General features: G+C 38.7%; 1 protein-coding gene across 3 annotated transcripts in view; it reads left to right on the top strand.

The window, feature by feature from the left end:
* ARFGEF3 (ARFGEF family member 3) overlaps positions 1–24,041 on the top strand; it is an 88,315-nt gene that overhangs the window by 5,799 nt on the left and 58,475 nt on the right. For all 3 annotated transcript variants that reach the window (XM_050314403.1, XM_050314401.1, XM_050314402.1), the window contains exons 3-4: positions 9,390–9,471; positions 12,833–12,964. In XM_050314403.1, coding sequence (XP_050170360.1) covers positions 9,390–9,471; positions 12,833–12,964 — 214 coding nt within the window. The remainder of the gene's footprint in view (positions 1–9,389; positions 9,472–12,832; positions 12,965–24,041) is intronic.

Here is a 24,041-nt window from a genome sequence, read left to right as displayed (position 1 = left end):
TCCTCTGTAATAACCAGCTTACATCCAGTTCTATCTCTTCTATTTGTGTCCCAGTAGTAGTCGTCTTGGTACTAGTTTTTGAGGGCAGTTTGGGAACTTCAGTAAGCCAGTGTGATGAAGACCTATCAGGAACAGACATTACGTCTTAAATTTAGCTGAACTCTGAAATATCTCGTTGCATGTGCTCAACAAATAATGAAAGCAATAATTGTGGTGAGAACATCACCAAACAACCAATGCTATTGAGACGTCCAATCCACTTACCTTCGCAGGTAATTCATCCACTTAAAGAATCTTGAGTCTTGGGATGTGTTTTGGCTTCTCCATTGTGAGGAAATGTTTATGATTTCATCATTTCTGTATTTTCCCATCTCTTAATTTTGATCATACTTTCTGTTGGTTTCTTTCTTCTGGGAGAGAAAAGATAGATATATATATATATAGCAGATCCCTAACCAGAAATAATGAATGTGAGAGGAGGAATGGCTGTCTCTGGAGGGTGACTTTAGCATATCTCTCTCTGTTTTACTCTTTTGCTTTTTTAAAACACTTTGTTTCCAGCTCTTGCTCTCACAACCACCTGGCATTAAGTGCTCCTATGCTTTCCTCCTGGATGTGACTGTTGGATATGTGACTCCTGCTGCTCAACCACTCTCTGTCTGGCATTCAGCAAGTGGATTATGAATTCCCTGGCAGGCATGTGACCAAGAAGAGGTTCTAGTTGCAGAGTGGATTGTTGAGCTTCATCTCTTGCATTGGCAGTTTACAGTCTTAATCCAGACTTTTGGGGGCATTTATGTAACTCATTTGGTGTTTTGAATGATGTATAGGTACTGGTCTTGATTTAAAATGTTGCAAACCCAGTTCTAATGTTCAGGAGTAGGTGAGGGGAGGAGATCAGTGTTTAGAAAGGCAATGTGGCACTGTGTAATGTAGTATTTGGATCAATCTGCATGTTTAGTCTGGGATATGTAAGTCGCCCTTCTGATGGGCAGGTACATAATCTCTGCAAAACTTTACATCTGCTCTGGGACCCAAAAGACAGCACAGCTGAAGAGGAAAGGGATGTATAGGGTCAGTTTCTATAGTGCATGTCTGAACTCTTGCTGTCAACACAAGATTTCAAAAGTGTTCGAAGGCCTCTAGATATAGAAGTCCCTAAAAACCTGCTAGCCAGGGTTATTGACTCATGAATGTATCAAGCAAGGCAAGGTTTAGTGTTGTCATGGAAAACAGTGCATGATTTCTGCTACACTTACTTGTGGGTTTGTTGTGACTTTTTTTGTTTAGTTTTGTTGTTGTATTTTTGGTTTGGTTGGTTGGTTTGTTTGTTTGTTTTTTAAGGGCAGTGCTTGCTGTTTCTGAAACTAACTTTCTGCCCTTCCTGATATTCTTTGTGGTAGTGAACCTTAATATTCACCACTATCTTGGGTCTTTGTTTCTTTTATAGTTTCTTCTGAAAATTCATTCTACATTTGTGACAAAAGTCCACCTTGTACTGGTCTTGGCTGGGCTAGAGTTGGTTTTCCTCATTGGAGCTGGCCGTGTGGGAGTGGAGAGCATCTGAGTGGGGCCAAGGATGAGGGCAACTGTAGTTTTAGCTATTTGTCTAACTTCTAACAACAAATGCAACTGAAATATTGACCTTAGGGTCTAAGGATGATAATGGGATAGCAGTGTGTGTCTGTGCTTTAAACATTTGATTCCTTTTAGTGCTTGCAGAGGAGAAGAAAATGAGAACATCATGAGACTGTTGATATTTGCCTTAGAGAGTGAAATATTGTTGAGGGCGGGCAGGAACCAGGAGATGGAAGAAAAGTGGCACGGAAACTGAAAGGACTGCTTTCCTACTAAATAATGCTTTACTCTGCTGTGGTCTTTGTGTGATGCTGTGCAAGGCATGACTTTTCTTTGTTTTGAAAATGAAAGGGTTAGTGGGAATAATAAGTTGTTTCTGACATTTCTTTTATTTACATTCCATGAAAAGTAACAAACCTGCAGGAAATTCACTGCCTTTCATTTCCTTGAATGTTTGTTTGCTTAAGAAATTGAATATGCTGAGGTGCAGTGAGTATAAAATTACATAATACATTGCAAAGGTGGGATATTTTTAACAACCATGCCTTAGGTCTGTCAAGATTTAGCATTGAACTGCTGTGAAAGTTGAATGGCATTGCAGATTGCAGCATTGATATTCAAAATGTAACCAGTAATGACCAGAAATGGATCTCATTCTCCCATTTCTTCATCAAACTTCTGTAACTCACTGTAGCCATACAAGTGTAATGGAGAAAATAAGGTAATTTGCACGTTCTCTATGCTCTAGTACCTCTATGTCTCTTTTCTGTTCCCTCAGTTCTACCTAGTCCTAACATTGTAAAACTTCTCCTGCTGGAAGTTTAATTTTCATAAGACACTTTGTTTGTTATTTTCATGGAAAAATCCTTAGCTTCCTTTCCAGGCTTACCAAGTAGGGGGAAGAGAATTTCATGGACTAGTTTGATAAGCTTTAAAAATTGTATGCTGAACAAGTCCTGTATGTCCTCTACTTAAGGGCAGGAGGTGTACACTAAGGATGAATACTCGGCTTCTCACCTCATCTTCAAGTTGTAATCAAGAAAATCACCTGAAGGATACAGGTTGCTATATAATTAAGATATTCTAAAGTTTACATGTCATCAGATTCCTTAGGAGAAGAGTTACTGTGATACCTTGTGCACAAAGGGCAAAAGTCTGTAAGGGTGGATGTGATGATAATGTAGAGGGAGAGTGATGATAATGTGTCAGAGAGAGGGGAGCTTTGGAGACTGGCAGCATCTGATTATTGTTTTGGCCTTACCCATTTAATATTGTGTAGAATCTTTTGTTGTCTCTCTTCCTCTCCTCTCAAGTAAAGGTACACCATGTGCTTATATTTTTTTGTTTTGTTCTGTTTTGTTTTCATCTTGACAACACTGTCAGGCTCCTATCTAGGAACTTTGTGTTGAAATCAAGATGTTATTAGCCAGTATACCAAGGAAGCAAATGACCTTAGAAGTGCTCTCCAGCTGAGTGAGTGTGCTGAGCTACTTAATTACAATGGCATGAATTTTGTGGTCTTGGCTGCATGAGGTTGGAAGATTAAATTGCTCATGTTTGCTTTTCCATAAGTAGAGCTGTGCTTCTTCTGTAATGGCAAATCCATTTATCTTGGAAAGTATGTAAGTAAAGAAGATTAGAAATACCATTATCTCACTTTTTAATAGCAAGCAGTTTTAAACTGCAGTCTCATTCAATATTCCAGGTTGAAAAAAATTATTAAAATTCTAGCTAAGAAACTGTATGAAATTACGTTTAGGCATTATTCTTCACTTCTTTTTCTCTGTGTCATTAAACATCCTCTGATAAGCAACTCATATACTTCCCTCCAAAGGTAGGTTTGTTTAAGTGTTGAATGATTACTTTGTGTCTGGGTATGAAAAGCAAATAGATTGAAGGGAAGAGGGAATATGTAAAACAAAGAGGAAGGAAAAATTAAATACTGACTTGGAGGGAACTCCAAGAGAGAGCTGATGTCAGCAGCTGAGGTGAGAGAATCGGATATGGAAAGGAGAGTTAACCTCAAGTCAGATGAAAAGAAGCCTTCCATTGTAACTGGATAAAAGCAAAAAGTTTTGTACTCTGTAGGGAGGAAACGAATGAGATTAAAAAAAAAAAAATAAGATACAAGTGGTGAGACAGAAAAATGAAAATGCTTTCAGCTAGAAATGATATTTTAGTTATTAGTAAATGTGGAACCTCACCTGATTATGTGAGAGGCAAATCTCTTGACATGAGAAACATGTCTCTATGATTTTGAGTAACTGGAGTAAAATCCTGGCTCTGATGAAGCAAGTAAGCATTTTTATCTACATAGTATGACAACAGTCCCCCAACTGCTGATTTTGGTTTTTTTTTTCAGAACCTGTAAACTGCAATGCTGAATACTTGTTCATTCTTATGTAGCACTGCAACAAGTTGTCTAATGTGCATGATCATCTTGTAATGGTACAGCATCATAAAGATACTTTGTTATTGGTTTGGGTTTTTTTCTTGAAAAGGAGGGTTCTAACTGGAAGTCTTCAGATTTTGTCTTTTAGAGACCTACTAGAGCAATAGGGTTAAGTATTAATGACAAACTCGTACTTGCATAGAGGCACAAATTTTAGTGCTGGAGCGGTCTGTTGCAGTCATCTGGTTTGACTTCCTGCATTGTGGAGGCAGGAGAACTTGCCCTATATTTATACACTGTGGACTCCAAACCTCTCTCTGAGCTTGACTTTAATACTCTTTGTACTCTTGTCATATTTGCCTAGTAGATAAAATCAATCATTTCTCTAGAATGTGAGCAAGGACCTAAAATTTCCCTTCTTCTTGAAGAGCTGTTGCTCGAAAAAGGATATATTTATTTCCTGTTCCTCCTCCAGGTTTTAAGTATGTCTGTTATAAACCATAAAGTTGTTGGTGGAATCTTCTATCAGTGTTCTCTAAGCTAGCACAGTAAGTTTCTACTTCTATATGTATGTGTGTTCATATATACAGCACTGGAATTTGTTTTACGTAAATTAAATCACTCCCTTTTGTGCAATGGTAGTGTTTGCTTCTGTTTGGTTTATTTAAGAGTAACAGCTATGGGTACCTCCAGAATTCTGAGAATTCATCCCTACCATTTATTTTTTCTTCATGGGCGAACTCTCTTTTTGAGTAAGTGAGGCTAATCATGTTACACTCTGCTACTCTGTTCATCTTAAGCAGCCAAAATGGAGAAGCTCTATTCAATCATAGATTTTACTCTGGCTGTGACTGTTATCCCGCCTAACAAACAGTGTATCAGAAAATTGCAGCAGCAGCGAATCAAATTCTTATCTGTTCTTTGACGGGGTTGTGAATTGCTCTATGGAATGCAAATTGCATGCTGATTAGGCCCCGGAGTTCTGCATTTTGCTTTCAGCAGGAAGATAATGCAGAGAGATGTCTTATTTTTAATCTTTAATTTTCAGAAATGGGATTAAAAATAATATGGTTATCACCATTTGCATGAAGGGAAAAATGCCTCATTTATAGTGCCCCTTTCCCTAAGTCAAGGGGCAGAAAGTAGGTTGTGAGACTGTGTTTCGGGCACTAACAAGAAGGAGTTAAGATTGGGCCATGTCCTATCTTCATTACAGTTTTTATCATGAGAATGAATTAATGCGCCATTATTCTCTTCTCACTAAAGGCTTTCTTCACTACAATTGATCTCTCTCCTTACAATAGTAATCTGTCTTTCTCTGACCTTTTTGGCAGTCTGTTTTGGCTGACATGTCATAGCACCTCTTGTTCCAGACCTGCAGGGAAAGTGGTAGGTTGATGAGCCACAGCAAACGCAGACAATTAGAAAGGTCATTGTAACCTAGCGTGCTGAATATAAAGGCTATTTATTATTTATTTCTTCTCATGATTCATTCTGCAGTTAGCGTAGTTGACAAGTCACGGAGTGAGGTAACTCAGGAAGCACAGCCTGATCTTGGATTACGCACTTGGTTCTGTCTCTGAGCTTTTTGCCTGACCCTGGGCAGATAGCTTCCCCTTCTCTAAGTCAAAGGTTCCCCCTTCCTTTCACCCTCCCTCTATTTTGTACTCAACTCATCTCATTCAGGGTTAAGTTGGCCTTTGTGCCTAAAACTGCATGTGTATGTATGTCCATACCTGCGTGCAACTTAAGAGTTCCAGTGTGCAACTAGTTTCTGTACCTTATGTAAAGGGAAAACATTCTTAAATGTGTTTTGAAGTATACTGTTGTGCACCAGCTTAATCTGAGAACTTCACTTATGTAGAATATCTTACATGTGTCGCATTACAAAAGCTGAATGAATTGTAACTTAACAGCACAGAACATCAGACAGTGCAGTAAGCAATGGGATCCCATAGTGTGGAACCACTCAAAACAGGGTTGAATTATAAAAGGGCTGTAAGGTATAAGAGGAAACCTCAGTCCTTTACTTTATTGCTCTCTGAGACCAAATTCTGGTCTACATTCTCTCTTGTGCATCCTTATTCAATCCAGTTTTTTAATGGTAGACCTTAGAAGGGACTGACTGAATTTAAGTCATTTTCTCCTATTCTTCCTGAGGATTATCTACCATGTCCTCCTGTGTTCTCTTGCTATCCAATGATGCCTTTAAATAGCAGGTTAAACTGAAGTGTAGAAGGTGCTCAAGCTAATCAAACATTGCAAGGTATCTCTGCAGGTGTTTTATATCATGGAAATGCTAAAGGTTTAATTGACTGAGTGTGTAACAAAAACAGGAAATGTCATAATGGCAATTCATTTTCTCCAAGAATACAGTGGGAACACAGTCTACAGCAACCTTAATTAGATTTTCAGTTAAACATTTTTAGCAAGGATGGGAAGTTCAGCTAATTGAATCTGTTCTAATTTCCATTCTCCTGTTTATCATTTTTTCTTCTTCATTTTGGGACATATCTCAAGGCTCTCATTGTTCTCTGCTCATTGCAGTATGTGATGACAGATGGTAGGCAACATGCTGATGTGCAGGGTAGCTACACATAAGCCGTAGGAGCTCCCACCTGTCTTCATTATAACGAAACTGAACTGGATCCACTCCAGTAACTTTTGCCTTCTTTTTCCCCTCTCCTTCCAGTCTCCATCCACTTTAATGTGAGAATAAGTTTATTCTGTATTAATAATGCCCAAAATGTTTATATGCTGTTGCATCAATCTGTAGAAAGTCTAAAAGCAATGTGGTGTTCAACCCTTAAGAGATGAAGGTCTAAATAATCATGTTTTTAGCATCCCTGCAGTTAGTATATACACTATTGTGATTTTTTTTTCCTGTCTGTGTCTGGATGATTGAGTACTGGTTAATGCAAAGGTACCCTGTTTTGGCATCTGTTGATCTACTAATTTCAAGTGTGAGTTCTCTCCCACAGGGTGATAGTGAAAACGTCTTTAAAAGAGGAAATATGTCAAAGTCACAGTGCAAAAGTTAGCACTTAAAGGTGCTTTGTGGATTAGAGATGTATTGCTGTGGCACCTTGCTATCACAGTTTACCTGCAGGCTATATATGTTTCCAGGTCCAAGCAAAGTTGGCATTAGATACATAGATGGTAGCCAACTCTATACTGGCTAGAGGATTGGTGTCTGAACTCTGGAGTAGATGTTTTGGCAGTTTCAGCAGATTTGGGTTGTATGACACTCTTACAGGAAATATTTCCTAGATGTTATGTAGTTCAAGCTGTTTTGGATGCTAAGCTCACAGGTTTCAAGAGTCCTTCTAGTTAAATTGATTCCAGAAACATTGAAGAAAGGAGCTTCTGCAAAATTTGGGCTTTGTGCCTGCCTGTTTCTCAGAATATCTCATGGAGCAAATGGTTACCTTTTAGTTAAAAATCTATTTTAAGGTATACAGACATGTAGTCTGCTTCAAGTTCTTTAGTATTCATGTTTCTTTAAAAAGATTCCAATAGTGTTATGCCAAATGGCCTTTTACAAGTTCCCATAACCTGTGAAGAAGGTAAAAATTTAGACCTGCAGATTCTCAGAAATCTTTTCCAAATACAGAAGCTTGCTATATTGCTTAACTGAGTCATGCTTGTGACTTTCAAGTCTTTAATTTATCATTAAAGGAAGGGGTTGCATTTCAAAGAACAAATAGCAGATTTGTGCCCCTTAGGGTAGCTTTTAATTTGTGGTTTTTTTGGGGAAAGGTGGAGAGAAAGGAATAATACCTGAACTAAATGAAAATAGAGTTGGTTTTTGGAATGGAAAATCAGTCCCTCTGCAATCCACGATCCACTGAAAGAGTTACAAGATGGGTTCCCCAAAGGTGAAATGACCGGTGTTTGGTAATCTCCATTTAAATGTTTTTAAAAAGAAAGTTCAGGTTGTGGACTTCCTGTTTTGGAGTGAGGTTAGTAGGTTATGGGCAGACTGTGCATGACTTTAGGTAGCTTTGACAATGACTCTGAAACTCCAGTAATCATTATTGCTCTAGTCTAGGATTTCTCCTTAGCTAGTTATGAAGGAAGAATTTCCAGTTGGGTAAGAAGAGACTCAACTAATTGTTTTCTTCTTACCTTGCACACAATTGTCTTCATGGAGAGGAAATTAATGTGATTCCAAAAGGGCTCCTTGGGGTACAATCACAGAATATGCCAAGTTGGAAGGGACCCACAAGGATCATCAAGTCCAGCTCCTGACTCTTCACGGGACCATCCCCAAGAGTCACATCATGTGCCCAAGAGTATTGTCCAAATGCTTCTTGGACTCTGTCAGGCTTAGTGCTGTGACCACTTCCCTGAGTGAGCCTGTTCCAGTGCCCAACCACCTTCTGGGTGAAGAATCTTTTCTAATATCCAACCTAAACTTCCCCTGAGACAACTTCAGTGCAGACACTTGGAGTACTGAGACTCTTAAGGGCTGGCACAAATAGTTTGCCATAAGCAAATATGTCTACACAAATGTGAAAAATAGACTATATGTACAGATTCTTGTTATGATATGTAATCTAATGAAGTGCAAATCTTCAGGGAGCTGCAGTTGGACATAGGCTGAGTATCTCTGATCAGGAATGAGTTTCCTGCCAACTAGCAGGATTTGCTTAAAGGGTTTGTGGTTACTACATGTTTAGCAGATGCTGCAGCCCTTTTCTGATAAAAAGCGAGGAGTAAAGAGAGAAGTCACAGTTCCAGGCAGTGTTTGATTTGGTCACCAAATTAAATAAATTTAGTATCTGAGCACTGAGTCAAAAACATCTAAAATAATATCCTAATTAATAATTTATTTTAATATTAAAATTTTGTTATTCTATAATCAAAATACAGCTAAGTCATAGTTATAGCACATGCTAATTCAGGTGAAAACTGAACTCATTAATGTCGATTTACTTTTGTCTGCACCATTTATAGTTGGAGGGAGCTAACACAACAGGGTGCACTGTACTGTAGAGCAGGCCATAGACTAAAACTCAGTTAATAGAAGATGGATTATGAAACCAGTTTTCTGGAAACTTGAATATTAAACAGAAGGTAAGTGACTGAAGTGTAATGTTCAACACACTGAGTTGCAAGAGCACTAGTGAGTTGTGAATCAATGCCATCTTTATGCTTTGCACATTCATGCATGCACACAGAGGGCTAACAGTTGTGTTTTGTGAAATTTCAATTGAAAGACCATTCTTAACAGTGTGTGAAGAAACATGCCAGCTTTTCACAGAGTTGTGAAATTATCTTTGATTACTTTATGCAAGTGTGATCTTACTGAAAGTGATACAGCCTTTCTGGAATGTTACTTGAATACCACTTTTAGTTTCATTTTTCTCTCTCTGTCTTTTTTTTTTTTTTTTTTTTTTAATTTTATTTTCCTCAGGGAGAAGTGTCTTCTTCCTCTTCAACTGGCTCTGGAATCCAAGAGCATGAAGCTGGCTCAACAGGCTCTAGCAGGCATGCAGGTATGGCTTTAGAGTGGGGGTGTGTTGGCAGGCGGTGGGTGTTAAGGAAAGCTAGGCTTTCCTCTTGAAAAATAGCACAGAAAAGGTATCTGTCCTCATGTTGATCTAACAATAATGTTTGTGTTTCTGTAATGGTGTTCAGAGGTTAGGATGCAGGCAAGGCCTGGTGATTCTGTAGAAGCTAAAAATGTTTGCAGATAGGTAGGAGTTCCTGGATTTTAATGCTGAAATGTAGATGTACTCTTCCTTGTGTGGCCCTTTGCTAGTCTCAGTAAGCTTGCCACTGCTAAACCTCTTAGAAACTAAACTGAGTCAAGACTTGCTGTTTTCTTTGATTGGAAGTGAGTATAAGAATGTAAGTGGATCATTCAAATTCATTTAATCCAGCATATAAGGTGTCAGATATTTGGTTAGAGTGTGCCCCATATTGGGGCACAAAATAGTTGTAGTAGTTCTAGAAGGCTCTGGTAAAGGAAAATGGTGTTTTTTGAAGGGTATCGGTAACACGTGTCTTCTGGAAAGGCCAGTGATCACCTTCTTGCAGCATAGTACTCTGGTCCCGCTCTGACATCCTGTGTCCTGCGTTTCAGCTACATGACAGCTGGGGAATGGAAGTTGCTTTTATAGTGAAAAGTGGGACTTAAACAAAGATATGTCTGTTGTACTAGTGTGAGGATGCCTGTTAGAAGAACATTGCAGCCTGATGATCAGCAAAGAATAGTAGAAGAATTACGAGTGACCCACTGTGTGTTGTAGTGTAACTTCCTTGGGAACACTCAGTGAGAATAAATTTTATATTTTTAATCTTCTAACTTACTATACGTAACACTTGAGTTCTGTAAGAACTGGAATTGCAAAGTTGCGAATTTTCAGTGTGGTTACAGTTAAATAAGAATGTTACCTCTGAAGCCTAAATAGGTTATCCAGGCAAGAATACAGTCCTTCATCTGCATTTATGATACCTGAAGTTTTATGAAGGGCAGAAAAGCAATCCACACAACTGATGATAGAGAGGTACGTTAAAAAGTAGGATAAAAGACAAAAATGAGATTAAGTACAACTTAAATTTATCCAAGTAGGTCACAGGATGGTGGAAGTTAGCAGGGACCTCTGGAAGTCATCTGGTTCAATTCTGCTGCTCATATGGGGTCATCTAGAACTGTTGCCCAAGTTTGTGTCCAGATGGCTTTTGCATGTCTCCAGGGATGGAGACTCCACAACCTCCCTGAGCAACCTGTGCTCGATCACCCTTACAGTTTCCTCATTTTTATTGTTTCCTGATGTTTGGGGGAAACCTTCTGTGTTCTAGTTTGTACCCATAGCTTCTTATCGTGTCACTGGGCACCACTGAAAATATCCTATTCTGTTCTCTTTGCAACCCCTCTTCAGATATTTATATATGCAGACTACATCCTCTTTGAACCTTCTCTTCTCCAGGATAAATAGTTAAAGCTCTCAGCCTTTCCTCATAAGAGAGATGCTCCAGTTTCTTTGTCATCTTAGCAACCCTTCCCTGGACTCTCTCCAATAGCTCCATATCTCCTGTGCTGAACTAAACATACTTCTTTATATAGAAAAGCCCATTATTTTCACTGCAGTTTGAGTTAAATCTCATCAGGCAGTACAGTGCTAAAACACTTGATGTACTGATATATGGGAAATTCTTTAAAACATTGTTTTGGGTTAATCATGGCTGACAGTTCCAAACCCAGTCACTTACTCTCTCCCTTGCAGGGGAATGGGACAGAGAAACGAAAGATGAAAAGTGAGAGAACTTGTGAGCTAAGATGGAGTTTAATAGGTTTAAAAAAATTAGTTTAATGCAAAGCTGCATGCACAAGCAAAAACCTATATGGAATTCATTCACTTCTTCCCGTGGACCAGCAGGTGTTCAGCCATCTCCAGGAAAGCAGGGCTCCATCATGCCTTGTAGTTACTTTGTAAGACCAATGCCATAACTCTGAATGTCCCTGTCTTCTCCACTTCCTCCTTCTTTCCCCAGCTGTTGTTGCTGAGCACAGTGTCATATGGTATGGAATATCCCTTTGGTCACGTTGGGGTCAGCTGTCCCAGCTGTATCCCCTGCCAAACTCTTCTGCACCCCCAGCCTACTTCCTGGGCAGCCAGTCTGAGAAACAGAAGGTCTTGATACTGTCTAAGCTCTGCTCAGCAATAGCAAAACATGGGGATGTGATCAATGCTGGTTTTGGTCACATATCCAGAACAGCACTCTGTGAGCTCCTATGAGGAAAATTAACTATTCCAACCAAAACCAGTGCAAGCATAGAAAGTAAGAAGGAATGAACCAGTGAAATGTGCTACAGAGTTGAAGGTGAGAAGGAGCATCAGTACAAAAGTCATGCAAAATGTACAGGGTGAAGTGGCTGTGCAAAGTCTGCACTGGGACACAGCAAGGTTGTGTTCCTGAGATCTAAGACAAAGTAGTTTTGCTTTGTCATGGGAGTTTCTAAGAAGATGGGAACTGGGAAAAAACTTGAGTAGGTATGTCTGTTGCAGGATGCCTGCCACTAATAAGAGGCACCCGTGAAGGTGGTTATAGACTAAATAGAAGAAGCATTTCTAGTAGAATTCCAAGGAAGTAGTACCACTGGCCATGTTGATAGTTGCTCAGATATTGGCTTTTTCCAGGCAAAGCAAATCTGATCAGCCTAAAATATTCAGTCGGAAGTTCATTCAGTCTGTACTGAACACACTCCTGTGTATGTTTGTGTTAGTCACTTGCTCACAGTACCCTTCCTTCTGAGAACTTGATTGTATCCATTATTAATCAACTTCTGAATGACGCAAAACACATCTTGTCCGTGATCAGAAGTGCCACCTTCACTGTGCTTCACCCTGTACCCTATTGGAACAACTGAGACAAGAAGTGCCTCTGTCACCTGCTGGGCAGAGGATCTGATGGCACTAGTTTGATGTCAGAATACTAGCCTGAGTGGGGCTTTTTGTTGTTTTTAGGTTTGGGGGGCTGCAAAGGTTCCACTCTCTCCCCACTTCTAAAATGTTGAGATGTTTTGCTGAGGGCATTACTTGCAGTGATTTATCAGTTACTGATGCCCACTTTCTTCTGGACACTGATGAAGTAGGATGGGGAAAAGATGATACCAGAATGGCAGCTGACTCAAAAGATGTTGACTCCCCCGCACTGGCTTCATGGCATGTCTCCCAGTTTTGCTGTATTTCTGCATTTTATGTTATTTGCTCCATTTGAAATTTTTACATAAAAATTTTTACATAAAAAACCGCAGTACCAAGCACTAATAAGTTAGTTGCAGTAGTTTACAGAAGAATTGGGCAGAGGTAGTTTTGTCTCAGCCTGTACATTGCCATTTTCTCTCTGCAGAAGCTGCTGTCTGATGAGAGGTTTGTATCCGTGGAAACAGACTCAGATGAGAAACAGTTGCTTAATCAGATGCTGAATGCCGTCAAAGTGACTCCTTCACTCAATGAAGACCTGCAAGTTGAAGTGATGAAGGTTAGTGTTTCACACACATTAGTGCTTGCAACAGAGGCTGCATGAATGAATGCTGGAGTTAGCAAATAAATTAGCTGTTGCCTTGGAAGTCTTCATTTTAGGACAGTATTTGATTCCCTTCTTCCTGGTGGCAGATGTTGGATGGTTTCATTTCTACTTCATTTGTGTTTCCCTGATTAAATAGGAGATACTTTATATTAAAGGTCAGTACACTGGTGATTCCAGTTTTAGCAAACTGAAACAGCACAATCAATCTGTTCCATGGGAGCACACAGATAAAAGACTTGTAGATTTTTAAGTTTGTTATTGAGCTTTAGTGATCATGAGGTGGGCTGTGCAGGCTTGTAATTTTTATTGTGTGTGCATAGGTGCTTTATAATTTGTTAGCTATATTTTCTCTTTGTAAAATGCTAATGATCAAGCACAATTTGTTTAAGCACCAAAATGTCACTGGACCAGTACATAAGGGAAATAATTGTTTTGTAAACTCAGTGAATACTCCCATTTTTAGAAATGCTTTAGCATTCTCCTGTATGCACGTTAGGAAGCTCAGCTGCCAGGAGGTATTGTTTTGGATTGGAGGTGATGTCAAATTTCCTTGCTCTGTCATTGGATTGGTTGTATGATTTGCCAGTACTGTAATAAAAAAATGACTTCCAATTATGGTAGGATTTGTGTGAAGCAAGATAATGGTGGACAGTTCTCTGATGTTTGGATGTAAACTTTGTACTGCAAGGTTTGTTTGCTGTAGCTGATTGCTAGTTGAAACCATTTTGGAATGAACCTGGTGGTCCTTTTTGCATGTTCATTATACCTAGAACTAGGGAGCCCCTGGTGGTCTAGTGGTAAGGGCACGGCGCTATCACCGTGGAGACCCAGGTTCGATTCCTGGTCAGGGCCACTCCCGGGCAGGTGGGGCTCGTTAGCCCTTAAAGGCAACCCACCTACGTCCTAAGGACCTCGCTGCCACCGTCCAAGCTCGCTTGGCCCCGGCAGATGAACCTTAGGATTAAAGGGTGGGCTCAGTTCCGCGCACACTGTGTCTCACCTAAAAAATCCAATGCGCAGGCTGGAAGGTGGAAAGACCTTCCCTGGATCTTCGCTCGCAAAGACTGGCCAATATATTATTATTATACCTAGAACCTGTTGATATATTTGGTTCTAGTCCTTGACCATCCTGTACTTTTAAGTACATAGACTAGCTATTTTGTTTCTTGCATGTGGTATTTTTATTCTAATGAACATATCCATTCTGAAACTGCTCTGTAATAGTTCTACTCTTTAGCACTAGAGGTGACTACCTGGGTGGAATATGCCCAGTGTCATAACATGCAGAAGGGTGAACCTAGCAGCAGAGAAAAGGAAGTAGTATTTTAGTAGACTCTTACCTGTTTTATGGAGCAGGCTTCTGCCCATGTACAGGTTTAACTGTGACACCCAGATCTACATTCCTAACCCAGTATGCCTCTTTCCTGCCTCTTTTGTCTCTAAAGTAGGAAAGGGGAAGAGTTAAGAATTAGCAATACTGAACCAACAGGTCTCTCTTGCTATGCAGTAATTTTTTGCAAGTTGCTTTTTTTACATTCTTGAGTGTTGCAGATTGAGTATCTGCATGCACACTGTTTATTTGAAAGTCCTGGCATACATCTGTCAGAAATTACCCCTACACTAGGAATGTGAGCACTGTATTTTGCTACAGTTACGAGAATATATCTTCTCAAGTTGTTTTGATATGTGAGAAGCCAAAATAAAAAAGAATCAAGAAACCTTCAAAACTTTAAAAGAGAGAAGGGATCATAATTTCACTGAGTGAAATCTTGATGTACAAATGTTTTCTGGCTAAAAGCACAGTGAAATGCATGTATGGTAAAATCAGGCTATAACTTTACATCCTGAGAACAAAGTAAAATTCCACTGACTTAAATATTTCAAGAGAGCAGAGGACTAAACATATTGTAATCAGGACAATTAAAACTCAGAGACCTTGGATTTGAGCCTTGCCTGAAAGTCAAATCAAGGGACATCTCTTTATGTTATAACCTGAAGGTTACAGATGCCATTGCAACACTTGAAAATGTTGTAGCTAATGCAGGCCTGGTGAATGGCTAAAGCCTTTGGGGAGTTTTCTAGCAGCTGGCCTCAGCAATGTGTTAATATCCCTGGATCTGCTAAAATGTGTCCTCAAGGCAGCATATGATTGTACATCAGACTGTGTAATTCCATCTGGAGGAGATTAAATGTATCTTTATCTAGTGCAGATAGATATTAGACACTCCTGAGTGTGAGCAAGTTTGTGTGAAACTGGATCAGCTGTGATACTGGCCTGGTTCTTTGCGACTTGCTGCACAGTTGTACCAATTTCACAGGTATTAAGAGTGTAACCATCAGAAATTACACAGAAGACTAGTCATGCAAAATCAATGTGAAAGTAGATGTGCAGGAGTAGTTTACTGCAAGTTGCTGGTAGATAAGCTTCTAAATCACTTAAATGTGTGTGTTTAGGGATTTTTTTTCAATCCTATCCAGAATATCTCCTGTTGTTCCCAGTAAAAGTACACCAGAAAGTCACACTTCAAATACTATCCAGAACAAATGTTTTGAATATTTATTTTAATGGTTTGTTGTCACCCACCTGTATTACAGATGGAGGTGTGAAAGGCTTTGATTGGCTGAAGAGAGCATTCTGTAAAGCTTTTTATATTCAGATTGCTGCAAGCTGGAATTGGCAGTGGAAGGGAGAACACAGGAGAGGTGTAAGGGCGGTTAGTTGCCTTGCTTGACACACTTTTGGAACCTGATAAATATTATTATAGATGGCCAGCATTAGACAGCAATGGAATAGAGTAATTGTAATGGTTGTTGTAAATAAATGGAGAGGTGTGCTAGCTGGACCTCTTCTGGCACTGAAAAAAGCAAACAGTTTAAGCCACTGTTGTAAAAGTGGAAGGGCACTGACTGATTTATGGCTAGGTACCAAATTCTCTTTATTTTTAAGTGTGAGTGTCATGGCATGCTCAGCAGATTCCCAGATTGCAGGATCACAAAACCAGCATGCCGACAGTGTTCAGACTTAAGGGCCAGGGCTGGGGACTGTGCTGGAGTGCATCCTGGGCAGCTACCCAAATGCAATTGTTAAGAAGAACTCAAAGCCTTTCCCTCTCACAATATCTCTCTCCACTGTGTTAGGTGAGGTACCTATTATCATTTTTATAAACTTCGATGTAAATTGGAATTTTACTTTTTGTAATAAACAAATATTAAACTAAATTCCAGGTTAGAGACTGCTGTCAGTATCTCTAGTTCTTCTGAATACCAGTTGTGGATTGCACCTTTTTCATAGGGGTTTCATACAGAGTGATTATGTGGGGAAATTCCCTCCTTGGATTTCCAGAGTAGAAATGATACTCTTGACATCCTTGTTTGTTTTCTTTCTTGTAGGACACCCTTATGATTACTAAGCACTGTGTCTACAGCACTTTTATGCCCAAAAGAAGGGAGTGGTCTTTTCAGTGAGGAAGAGGGAAAGGCTATGGTTTCTCTTTGACATGAATAGGCACCTATAACAAGTACAGGTGTACTAACTGGATTTGATTTGCCACATTCCAGAGCAAACTGTCTGGTGTATATAAATTTTGCATTCAGACTTACATGTTATTTAACTGCTGAGCCAGATATTTCTTTATAATACCTCAATGACCATATGGTGTGTGTATTCTATGCCACGTGTGTTTTCTCTGTACCTCTGATGTGTTTTATGGCAGAGATTTATTAGTATTTTCAGACTGGGGGATAAACTGAGGTTATTTTGGTGCTTTAATGTATATGACAAGATACTGAGAAACCAGAAAATCCAGAAGGTGTGACCAGAGTGAACAGTGTATCTGACACAAGGCCAGTTCAGTATTCTCCTCTGCTGTTGCCATGATACTTTGCTGTCAGACTGAAAAGGCTTCTACTATATGTTTTACCAGTTTGTGTTTTTACTATACTCAACTGGCTGTATCAGTGGAAGGGAAAATCACACAATCATACAGTACCTTGCTCGATGTTCTTCTTGTAATACATCAATAGCTTAACTGCAGTTTCAAACAGAATAATCTAAATACTTGTATATTTTCTTTATAATATTCATGGGGGAAGAGATATATTGATCACTAATCAAATTCAGTGTTTTATCAGTGAGATACCAAAGTGACTCAGTGCTTTATGTATACAGTTACAGATGTATAGAAAAAATCAGGGGAGCAGTAATTTAAAACTTTCATTAGATGAGCACGGTCATGCAATATGGCTGGCCCAGAAGTGGGAAGAATTTTGTTGTGTGACATGGTGCCATGTTATAATTGAGTGAATTGCAAGGTTGTATCTCATGTTGATGAGTGTGGACCTTTTGTTGACCTTAAGCACTAGACTAACAAGCAAATAGATACTCTGCAGAAGAAAGGGGACAATTTCTAAATTGAGGATTAGTATCATGCATTTGGGTTTGGCTGTGGATTCAGGGAATCCTGATTTTTTTTTTTTTTTGCCCTGGCTTGATGCTTTTAAATTCTGGTTTCAGATGTTTTTAAAATAGCTGAAGTACTTCTGCTTCATGCTATTAGACCTTTGCTTGCAGGAACACATTTGGTATTGGCAAAAGCACTATCAGATATTGTCAGATCAGCAGTGGAAAAGGAAACTAGGAAACTAGTCTATAGCTGAGTCTCTGCATTGCAGCCCCTCCCAGCCTCAACAATTCTGTGATTTTTTTTTTCTTTCTCACTTTGATTTTTTTTTTTGGTGACTTTTCATCAGTAGCCTTGACCCTAAAATGCATTTCCTTCTGGAAAGGCTCCTGGAAAAATGGTATTCAGCTTTGAACATAACTGTGGCAGCGAAGAAGATGAAATCAAATATGAAGGAAATAGATAGTACGGAAGGAATCCAAAACAACAGGGACTGTTTGTTTGGGGTTTTTTTCTTCTTTTTTTTCTTTTTTTCTCACTAATGTTATGGTCCTTTTCAAATATCAGTTGACAACCTTCTTAATAATGCCATACCTTTCTATCTGTGAGAACATTATTCTCAAATAACAACAAAAACAAGTTTAATGAATAATTGCAAATTAGTAGATGAGTCCTCACACAGAAATAAGTTCTCCAGATAAACCAGCCACAGTGTAATGTAATGGGAACTATCAGTAAACAGATAGTTCTTAAGAAAAAGGCATGATTAGTCATGTAAATTTTCCCTTTCTACTGTATCCTTTTGTTTTCTTCAGTCCCAGATAAAACTTTGTAATGTAATTCAGTGCATGTCAGTTCTGTTTGCCCAGATTTCCCAAGAAATTTACCACTTGCAAGACTGACATTTTCAAGCATGAAAGAGAATAATGACCTTTTGTGAAAGAAACTCCAGTGTTCTGATTTGGTGGGTTTTCAAATATTTCTTTATTTCACTATTCTTATTAATGGGGTTATGATATGCTGGACATGTTATGAATATATACAATGTTTCTGTCAGTGGAGCTTGCGAGCTTTGTTTCGTATTACCTCTGAGAAGACTTCACACAGTTGAGTTGCGGCTACTTTACTTGTGGTGGCTTTTGAATAGACTTGGGGATTGTTTTGAAACCAAAAAATAATCTTCCAGAGTGACTTGAGAGAGAGAAGACTTTTCTAGTTCTGATTATTTATTTATTTTCCATGGTGAACAGCTATTTCATTTAGTAAAGGTTAGTTTATTCCCAGTGACTCCAAACTGCATTTGTTAGTGGATTAGGTATACTTTTTGCTGATGGGCAAAATTTTAATGATTTTTCTTCTGTAGGCTTTCAGTGAGGAGTCAGCCAGAAGTTTTTTTAATCTATGAATGAGGTTTAATAATCCTTGTTAAATCTGCTGTGTCAAGACAATCTTTTATCTTTGCCTCTGATCCATTAATACAGCATTTGGGAACTCTCCAGTAATAATAGTTGATAGCTCTTTTTGCGATTTCAGTTTTCATTTCAGGTATATTCAGAACTGAAATCTGAATTAGAGTTCTGTGGTAAAACTTAGTTTGTGTAAGAACAGACTGTCTTTAGATTGAGTGTTAGCAGTTGTTCTTTCCAAGATTGCTGCCACAATGGCTTAAAGATGCAAGGTGCTAAGAGTCATATCCTAGTTTTTATTGATTTATTTTCTGTAGTAACTAATTGATAGGGCCCCAGTTATGCTGTCAAATTAGTAACTTGAAAAGGTCATTATTGAAGATCTGCAAGGAGTTGTAGAAAAGGGTTTTGTTTGTTTGTTTTGGTGGATTTTGTCTTGTTTTTTGGTTTGGTTTTTATCTTAGTTTTTTAAACAATTATAGTTGACCTGTTTTAGGTTCTGCACATCCATGTTGTTACAGGTTCAGGGAGGTAGTCCTGATCCGATGCAAATATTGAATTAAGTTGGATTGTGCTTGAGCAACCAAGCAAAACTTATGAAGTTAACTTATGGTTAACTTTTTCAGAAACTTGTCAGAAACTTTTTTGCTGTTGAGCTGGTCTTTTGCCTTCCATCACAAATAATAACTTACATATTTGAAAAGTTGTTCCAAACTGTTTGATCCAGAATGTTGGCAGAATGCAACTGCAAAATCCCAGCCTTTTTGGATGATTATACTCTACACCTTTTTCTTTATTACTTGTAAATGAGGTGATCACTGTAATAAACTCTCACAGATATATATGTTCTCATTGTTTTAAGGTTAATATTTATGATATGTATCCTTTCCCATACAGTTTGGTTATGCTTAGTAGCATATAATTTGCAACTGTTCTGCTTTGTCCTGAACTGTAAAATCAAGTGGAGGAGGAAAATGGACTGTGAAACAATTTGGATTTAAAGGTATACATAAACTATGTTCCCTTTGAGGCATGACATGTATAATAGTTTTATATGGGAGTAAAGACAGTTGATTTCTCTGCCCATTAAAAACAAAAATTCATTGGTGCAGCAGTAAAAATATAGCTGCTCAATGGAAATGGGGAAGAGAGACTGTTATTATCAGGATGGGAATCAGCAATCCAATTGTTGATACTTGCTGTAAATCTATGTATTTTAGTTAATACAGAATTTTGGAATAAGAGACCATTTTATCCTCTCAGTGTATTTTATGCACTGCATTAATGCAAACGTTTTTCAACATTACTTGCAATATAAATTTTAGTCCAGTCATGTTCTAAGCAGAGATGGGCTATGTTTTAAATAAAGTAAAAAATGAAAACCATTATGCAACTTTAATTGCATACTTTAATCCTGAACTGGTTTAAAATCTGTATTAATGAGAGAAAAAAAAATGCTGAAGATTTGTAGAACAAAGTTTCACCTGAATGTACTTTAGTTCTTGTAATAGTGGTGCCTCGTATGAGGTGTTATAAGCAATAACTGATTTTTTTTCCAGTCCATAATTCAGAGATGTGTTAGCACTGGCTCTGTTAAAGAGGGGATTCTGTAAAGACTTGCACAATGTCATGAAAATAAGATCCTTTTCTAAGACCAGTCCTGCTGAGGAATGCTAGATAGAGTTCTTAGTGCTTTGCCTTTTCATAAATTAAATTATTGAAATGTGGGCCAGCTACAAACCCAGATTCTCTGGAGTTTGCTTCTCTCATTTTTTTCTGGTTATTTTTAAAAGTTATTTTATTCATGTGCTTAGTTATAAGTAACCAGGTTAAATCTAATTGATTAAGTGACCTACCTTGTGTGCTTCAAGATAAGCTCATCCTTTCCCAAGTTAATTAGAACTATGATAAATGCCTAGTTCTGTGATTAAAGAACTCCCTTGGTTCTTAGGTGCCTGGCCATTGTAGCAGTAACCAGTCTTGAGTTAAATAGTTGAGCTTTCTCCTTAAGGGTTGCAAAAGAATGACAGTGGTTATGGCCTGAATGTGAGCAAAAGAATACTGGATGAGAACTGCCTAAGCCAGTCAGTAGTGAATGCAGTGTCTCAAAAATCAAGCCTCTCTCCAGGATCCAGCTTTTTCTCAGTACCTTTCTGTACTTGAATTCATATTCCTGAACAACCTCTCTGGGTTTGGACAGATGTGTAGCTTTAAAAATCTAAACAGAGGGCTGGTCATGTCTCTTGAAAGATTTGCAGGGTAGATAAGTAGGCTTAGTTTCTTGCCTGAAGAAATTCCGATGCAAAACTTTTAGCTGTCTCAGTGCTATGAGGTTATGAAGGTGTTTTCAGATAGAGAAGGTGCTCATTCTGTCACGTCAGAACTGGTGTAGTATAATCAAAACTGTTGGCATCAGCACAAAATGTAGCAAGTCCCTAGCTCTGGAAAGTGTAATTTCACACCTGTCCAGAGTGGAAATACAAGTTCTTACAGACTTCCTTTAATCTTAGACACATACCAAGAACCTGGAGATCAGTTAACCACTATGAAAATTAATTGGAAAGATGTTGTATATTCACAAACCCAAATACAGAAACCCTTTAACTTTCATATATTGCCTTTTAATCTTTTCCCTGCTGCCAGACATTAATGGTGACAATGCCAAGTTCTGCCAGCCAGATTGTCCACACAACAGTGGCATTGAATGGTCACTTGCCGTAGCTTTTGTGTGCAATTATACACATATATTATGTTTGTATTATACACATCTAGATGTGCCACACCTGTACACAGATGCACCTAGATTAGAGCTTCTCTGCTTATGAGCTTCCCATTATGAGGGCCACTGACACTATAGCAGTTAATGCTGTCTGGTCCTGGGGGAGCTGAGGAGAGAACTTGTGTCCTAATAAGCTGTTCTGACACTGCCAGCCAGCTCCTTGAGTCCTCTTTCCTGGAGCTCCTCACGTGTGTCTTTTGTGAGAGAGGAGAAAGATACGGAAACTTCATGTGGTATCGTGGTTGGTGTGGCAACCACAAAACCACCTTATCTGGCTTCTTAATATCAATTTCCTCAATCAGATTGGGATATGATCTGGGATAGGGTGAAATCCTCTGACTGACCAGACAGCCTGTGTGACCCCACTTCTTAGGTTGTCTTCAAGCTAACTTCTCGCCAATTAATCTAGTGACTTGAAACAGTAAATTTAAATCAGCTGTTCTAACATACAGTGTCATACAGAACATCTCCCTGATACGTGGTGGGACCTTCCATGTATCTGAGGGCAAGGGAGTTGTCTTCCCTCTCTCCTTCCCCAAACCATTCTCTTGTTGTCAGAAATAAATGTCAGAATTTTCCACGCAGCAGATATACCCGGTCTTTTTTTCCTTGACAGCTCTGTGTTTATTTACATCTATGTGTTGACATACTTCTGAATAAAATTGATAACAGATGCATTTTTATTATTATAATATGCATTATGCATGATTTTATTATAATAACTTCATTTTTACTGAGGAACTCTTTAAACTTTTTGTTGGTATTTTTCAGTTTTGTATTTGTCCTTTTTCAGTTTTGTTTTACTCAAGTTGTTATATTCTAATTTAGAAAGTAATGCAGTATACCTAAATAGACTGTAAGGGGGAAATGTCATCCTAGTGCTGCTAGTCAGCCTTTTTCTTTAATTTTTCCCTGCCTTTAATTACTATAATTCTAAAGATGTAAGCTCCTTGTCAGAGTATTGTGAAAAACTCTGAAGCATCGATTAAGCCTTAAATAATTTCTTTCCCTTCTACAACTGTACTACATAAGCAGGAGTTTCACTTGGTTTCATACCACCATAAACAGTGTTCAGCAGCAGTTCTGTTTTAGTCCAGTGAACTAAATGGGCATTGTCTTCTCAGAGCATTCTACTTGTCACTACTGATAATATGTGAGGTGCTCCTGTACCAAATACAGTCTTTATGTCTGAAGCCTTGATGCATTCATAATGCTGAGCAGCATTTATGGGTTTACTAATTCGTAGGAGACACACTCTCTCTTTATAATTAAAATCTGCTGTTTTGTACAGGGATACACGGTGACACAGTGTACAATGACATCATTAATAAATTGGTTTCTCCTGCCCTTGTTTTCCTTCAAGGCCGAAGAGTGCAACATGAGCACATTTTCAGTTATTCTGACAATAGGAGGACATCTCCCATCCAAACTGTTTTGCAGAAATACTGGATGACTGCTTTAAATGTCATACTGCTGAGATAGTAGTCCTGCCTTGTCTTCTGTCATAGTTTTTCCTCTAAGGGGGCAGGATTTGACAATCATCCCACCACATATTGCATCCAAGTTTACAAACCTGCAAGTAAAGCAAATTAGGAAAGGCTTCTATTATGAATCCCACAAAGGGATTAGAGGTGGCTGCAAAATTGTTTTGTTTTTAAATTTTAAAGCTTTCTACCTTTTCTCTCTTTCTTGGGGATACTACTTACTTTCTTCTGTACCACACAGTGGTTATTTGACGTGCCTCTACCATAAGGTCTTCAATGCAAGAGTTGCTTTATACTACAAGTAAGTGCAAAGCACTTGGGGAATTTGGCTAGAAATGCTTAACAGCCTTAGAATCTAAAAACATTCCCTCTTTTTCCCTTTTCAAGAGATCATAGAATCAGAATGGTTTAGATTGTAAGGGACTTTAAAGCTTGTCTTGTTCCAATGGCCCTGCCATGGGCAGGGACACCACCCACTAGACCAGGTTGCTCAAAGCCCTGTCCAACCTGGCCTTGAGCAGTTAATCTCTCTTAAAATACGGGATCACACAGAATCACAGAATGGTTCAGGTTGGAAGTCATCTGGTGGGTCATCTGGTCCAATGTCCCTGCTCAAGCAGGGTCATCCTAGAGCACGTGGTACAGGATGGATAGACATTGTCATGTCAGTTTAATTACATTGCAATTCAAATCCTATACTTTTGTGCCAATTGACCTTCACTGTGGCATCAGAAGCAGGGTTTTTTTGTTTTGTTTCTACTTGTTCTGAAAATTACCAATGCATATGCTTTTATACTATAGTTGATACCCTGGGACTCCAGGGAGTAGGAATTATATTTCTTGTTCCATGACAGTCAGAGCTTCAAAAGTAATTAAAATAAATACTTTCATTATGGATAAGCCATTTATGGAAATATGATCTCATCCAGGCATTTGCAAGATAATGCAAGCCAAGTAAAA

Source organism: Myiozetetes cayanensis, unplaced genomic scaffold (genome assembly GCF_022539395.1).
Source record: "Myiozetetes cayanensis isolate MyiCay16 unplaced genomic scaffold, myiCay2020 scf2-11, whole genome shotgun sequence".
Lineage (NCBI taxonomy): Eukaryota > Metazoa > Chordata > Aves > Passeriformes > Tyrannidae > Myiozetetes > Myiozetetes cayanensis.
The sequence above is the reverse complement of the archived record's forward strand: the minus strand, read 5'-3'. Positions and strand labels throughout refer to the sequence as shown.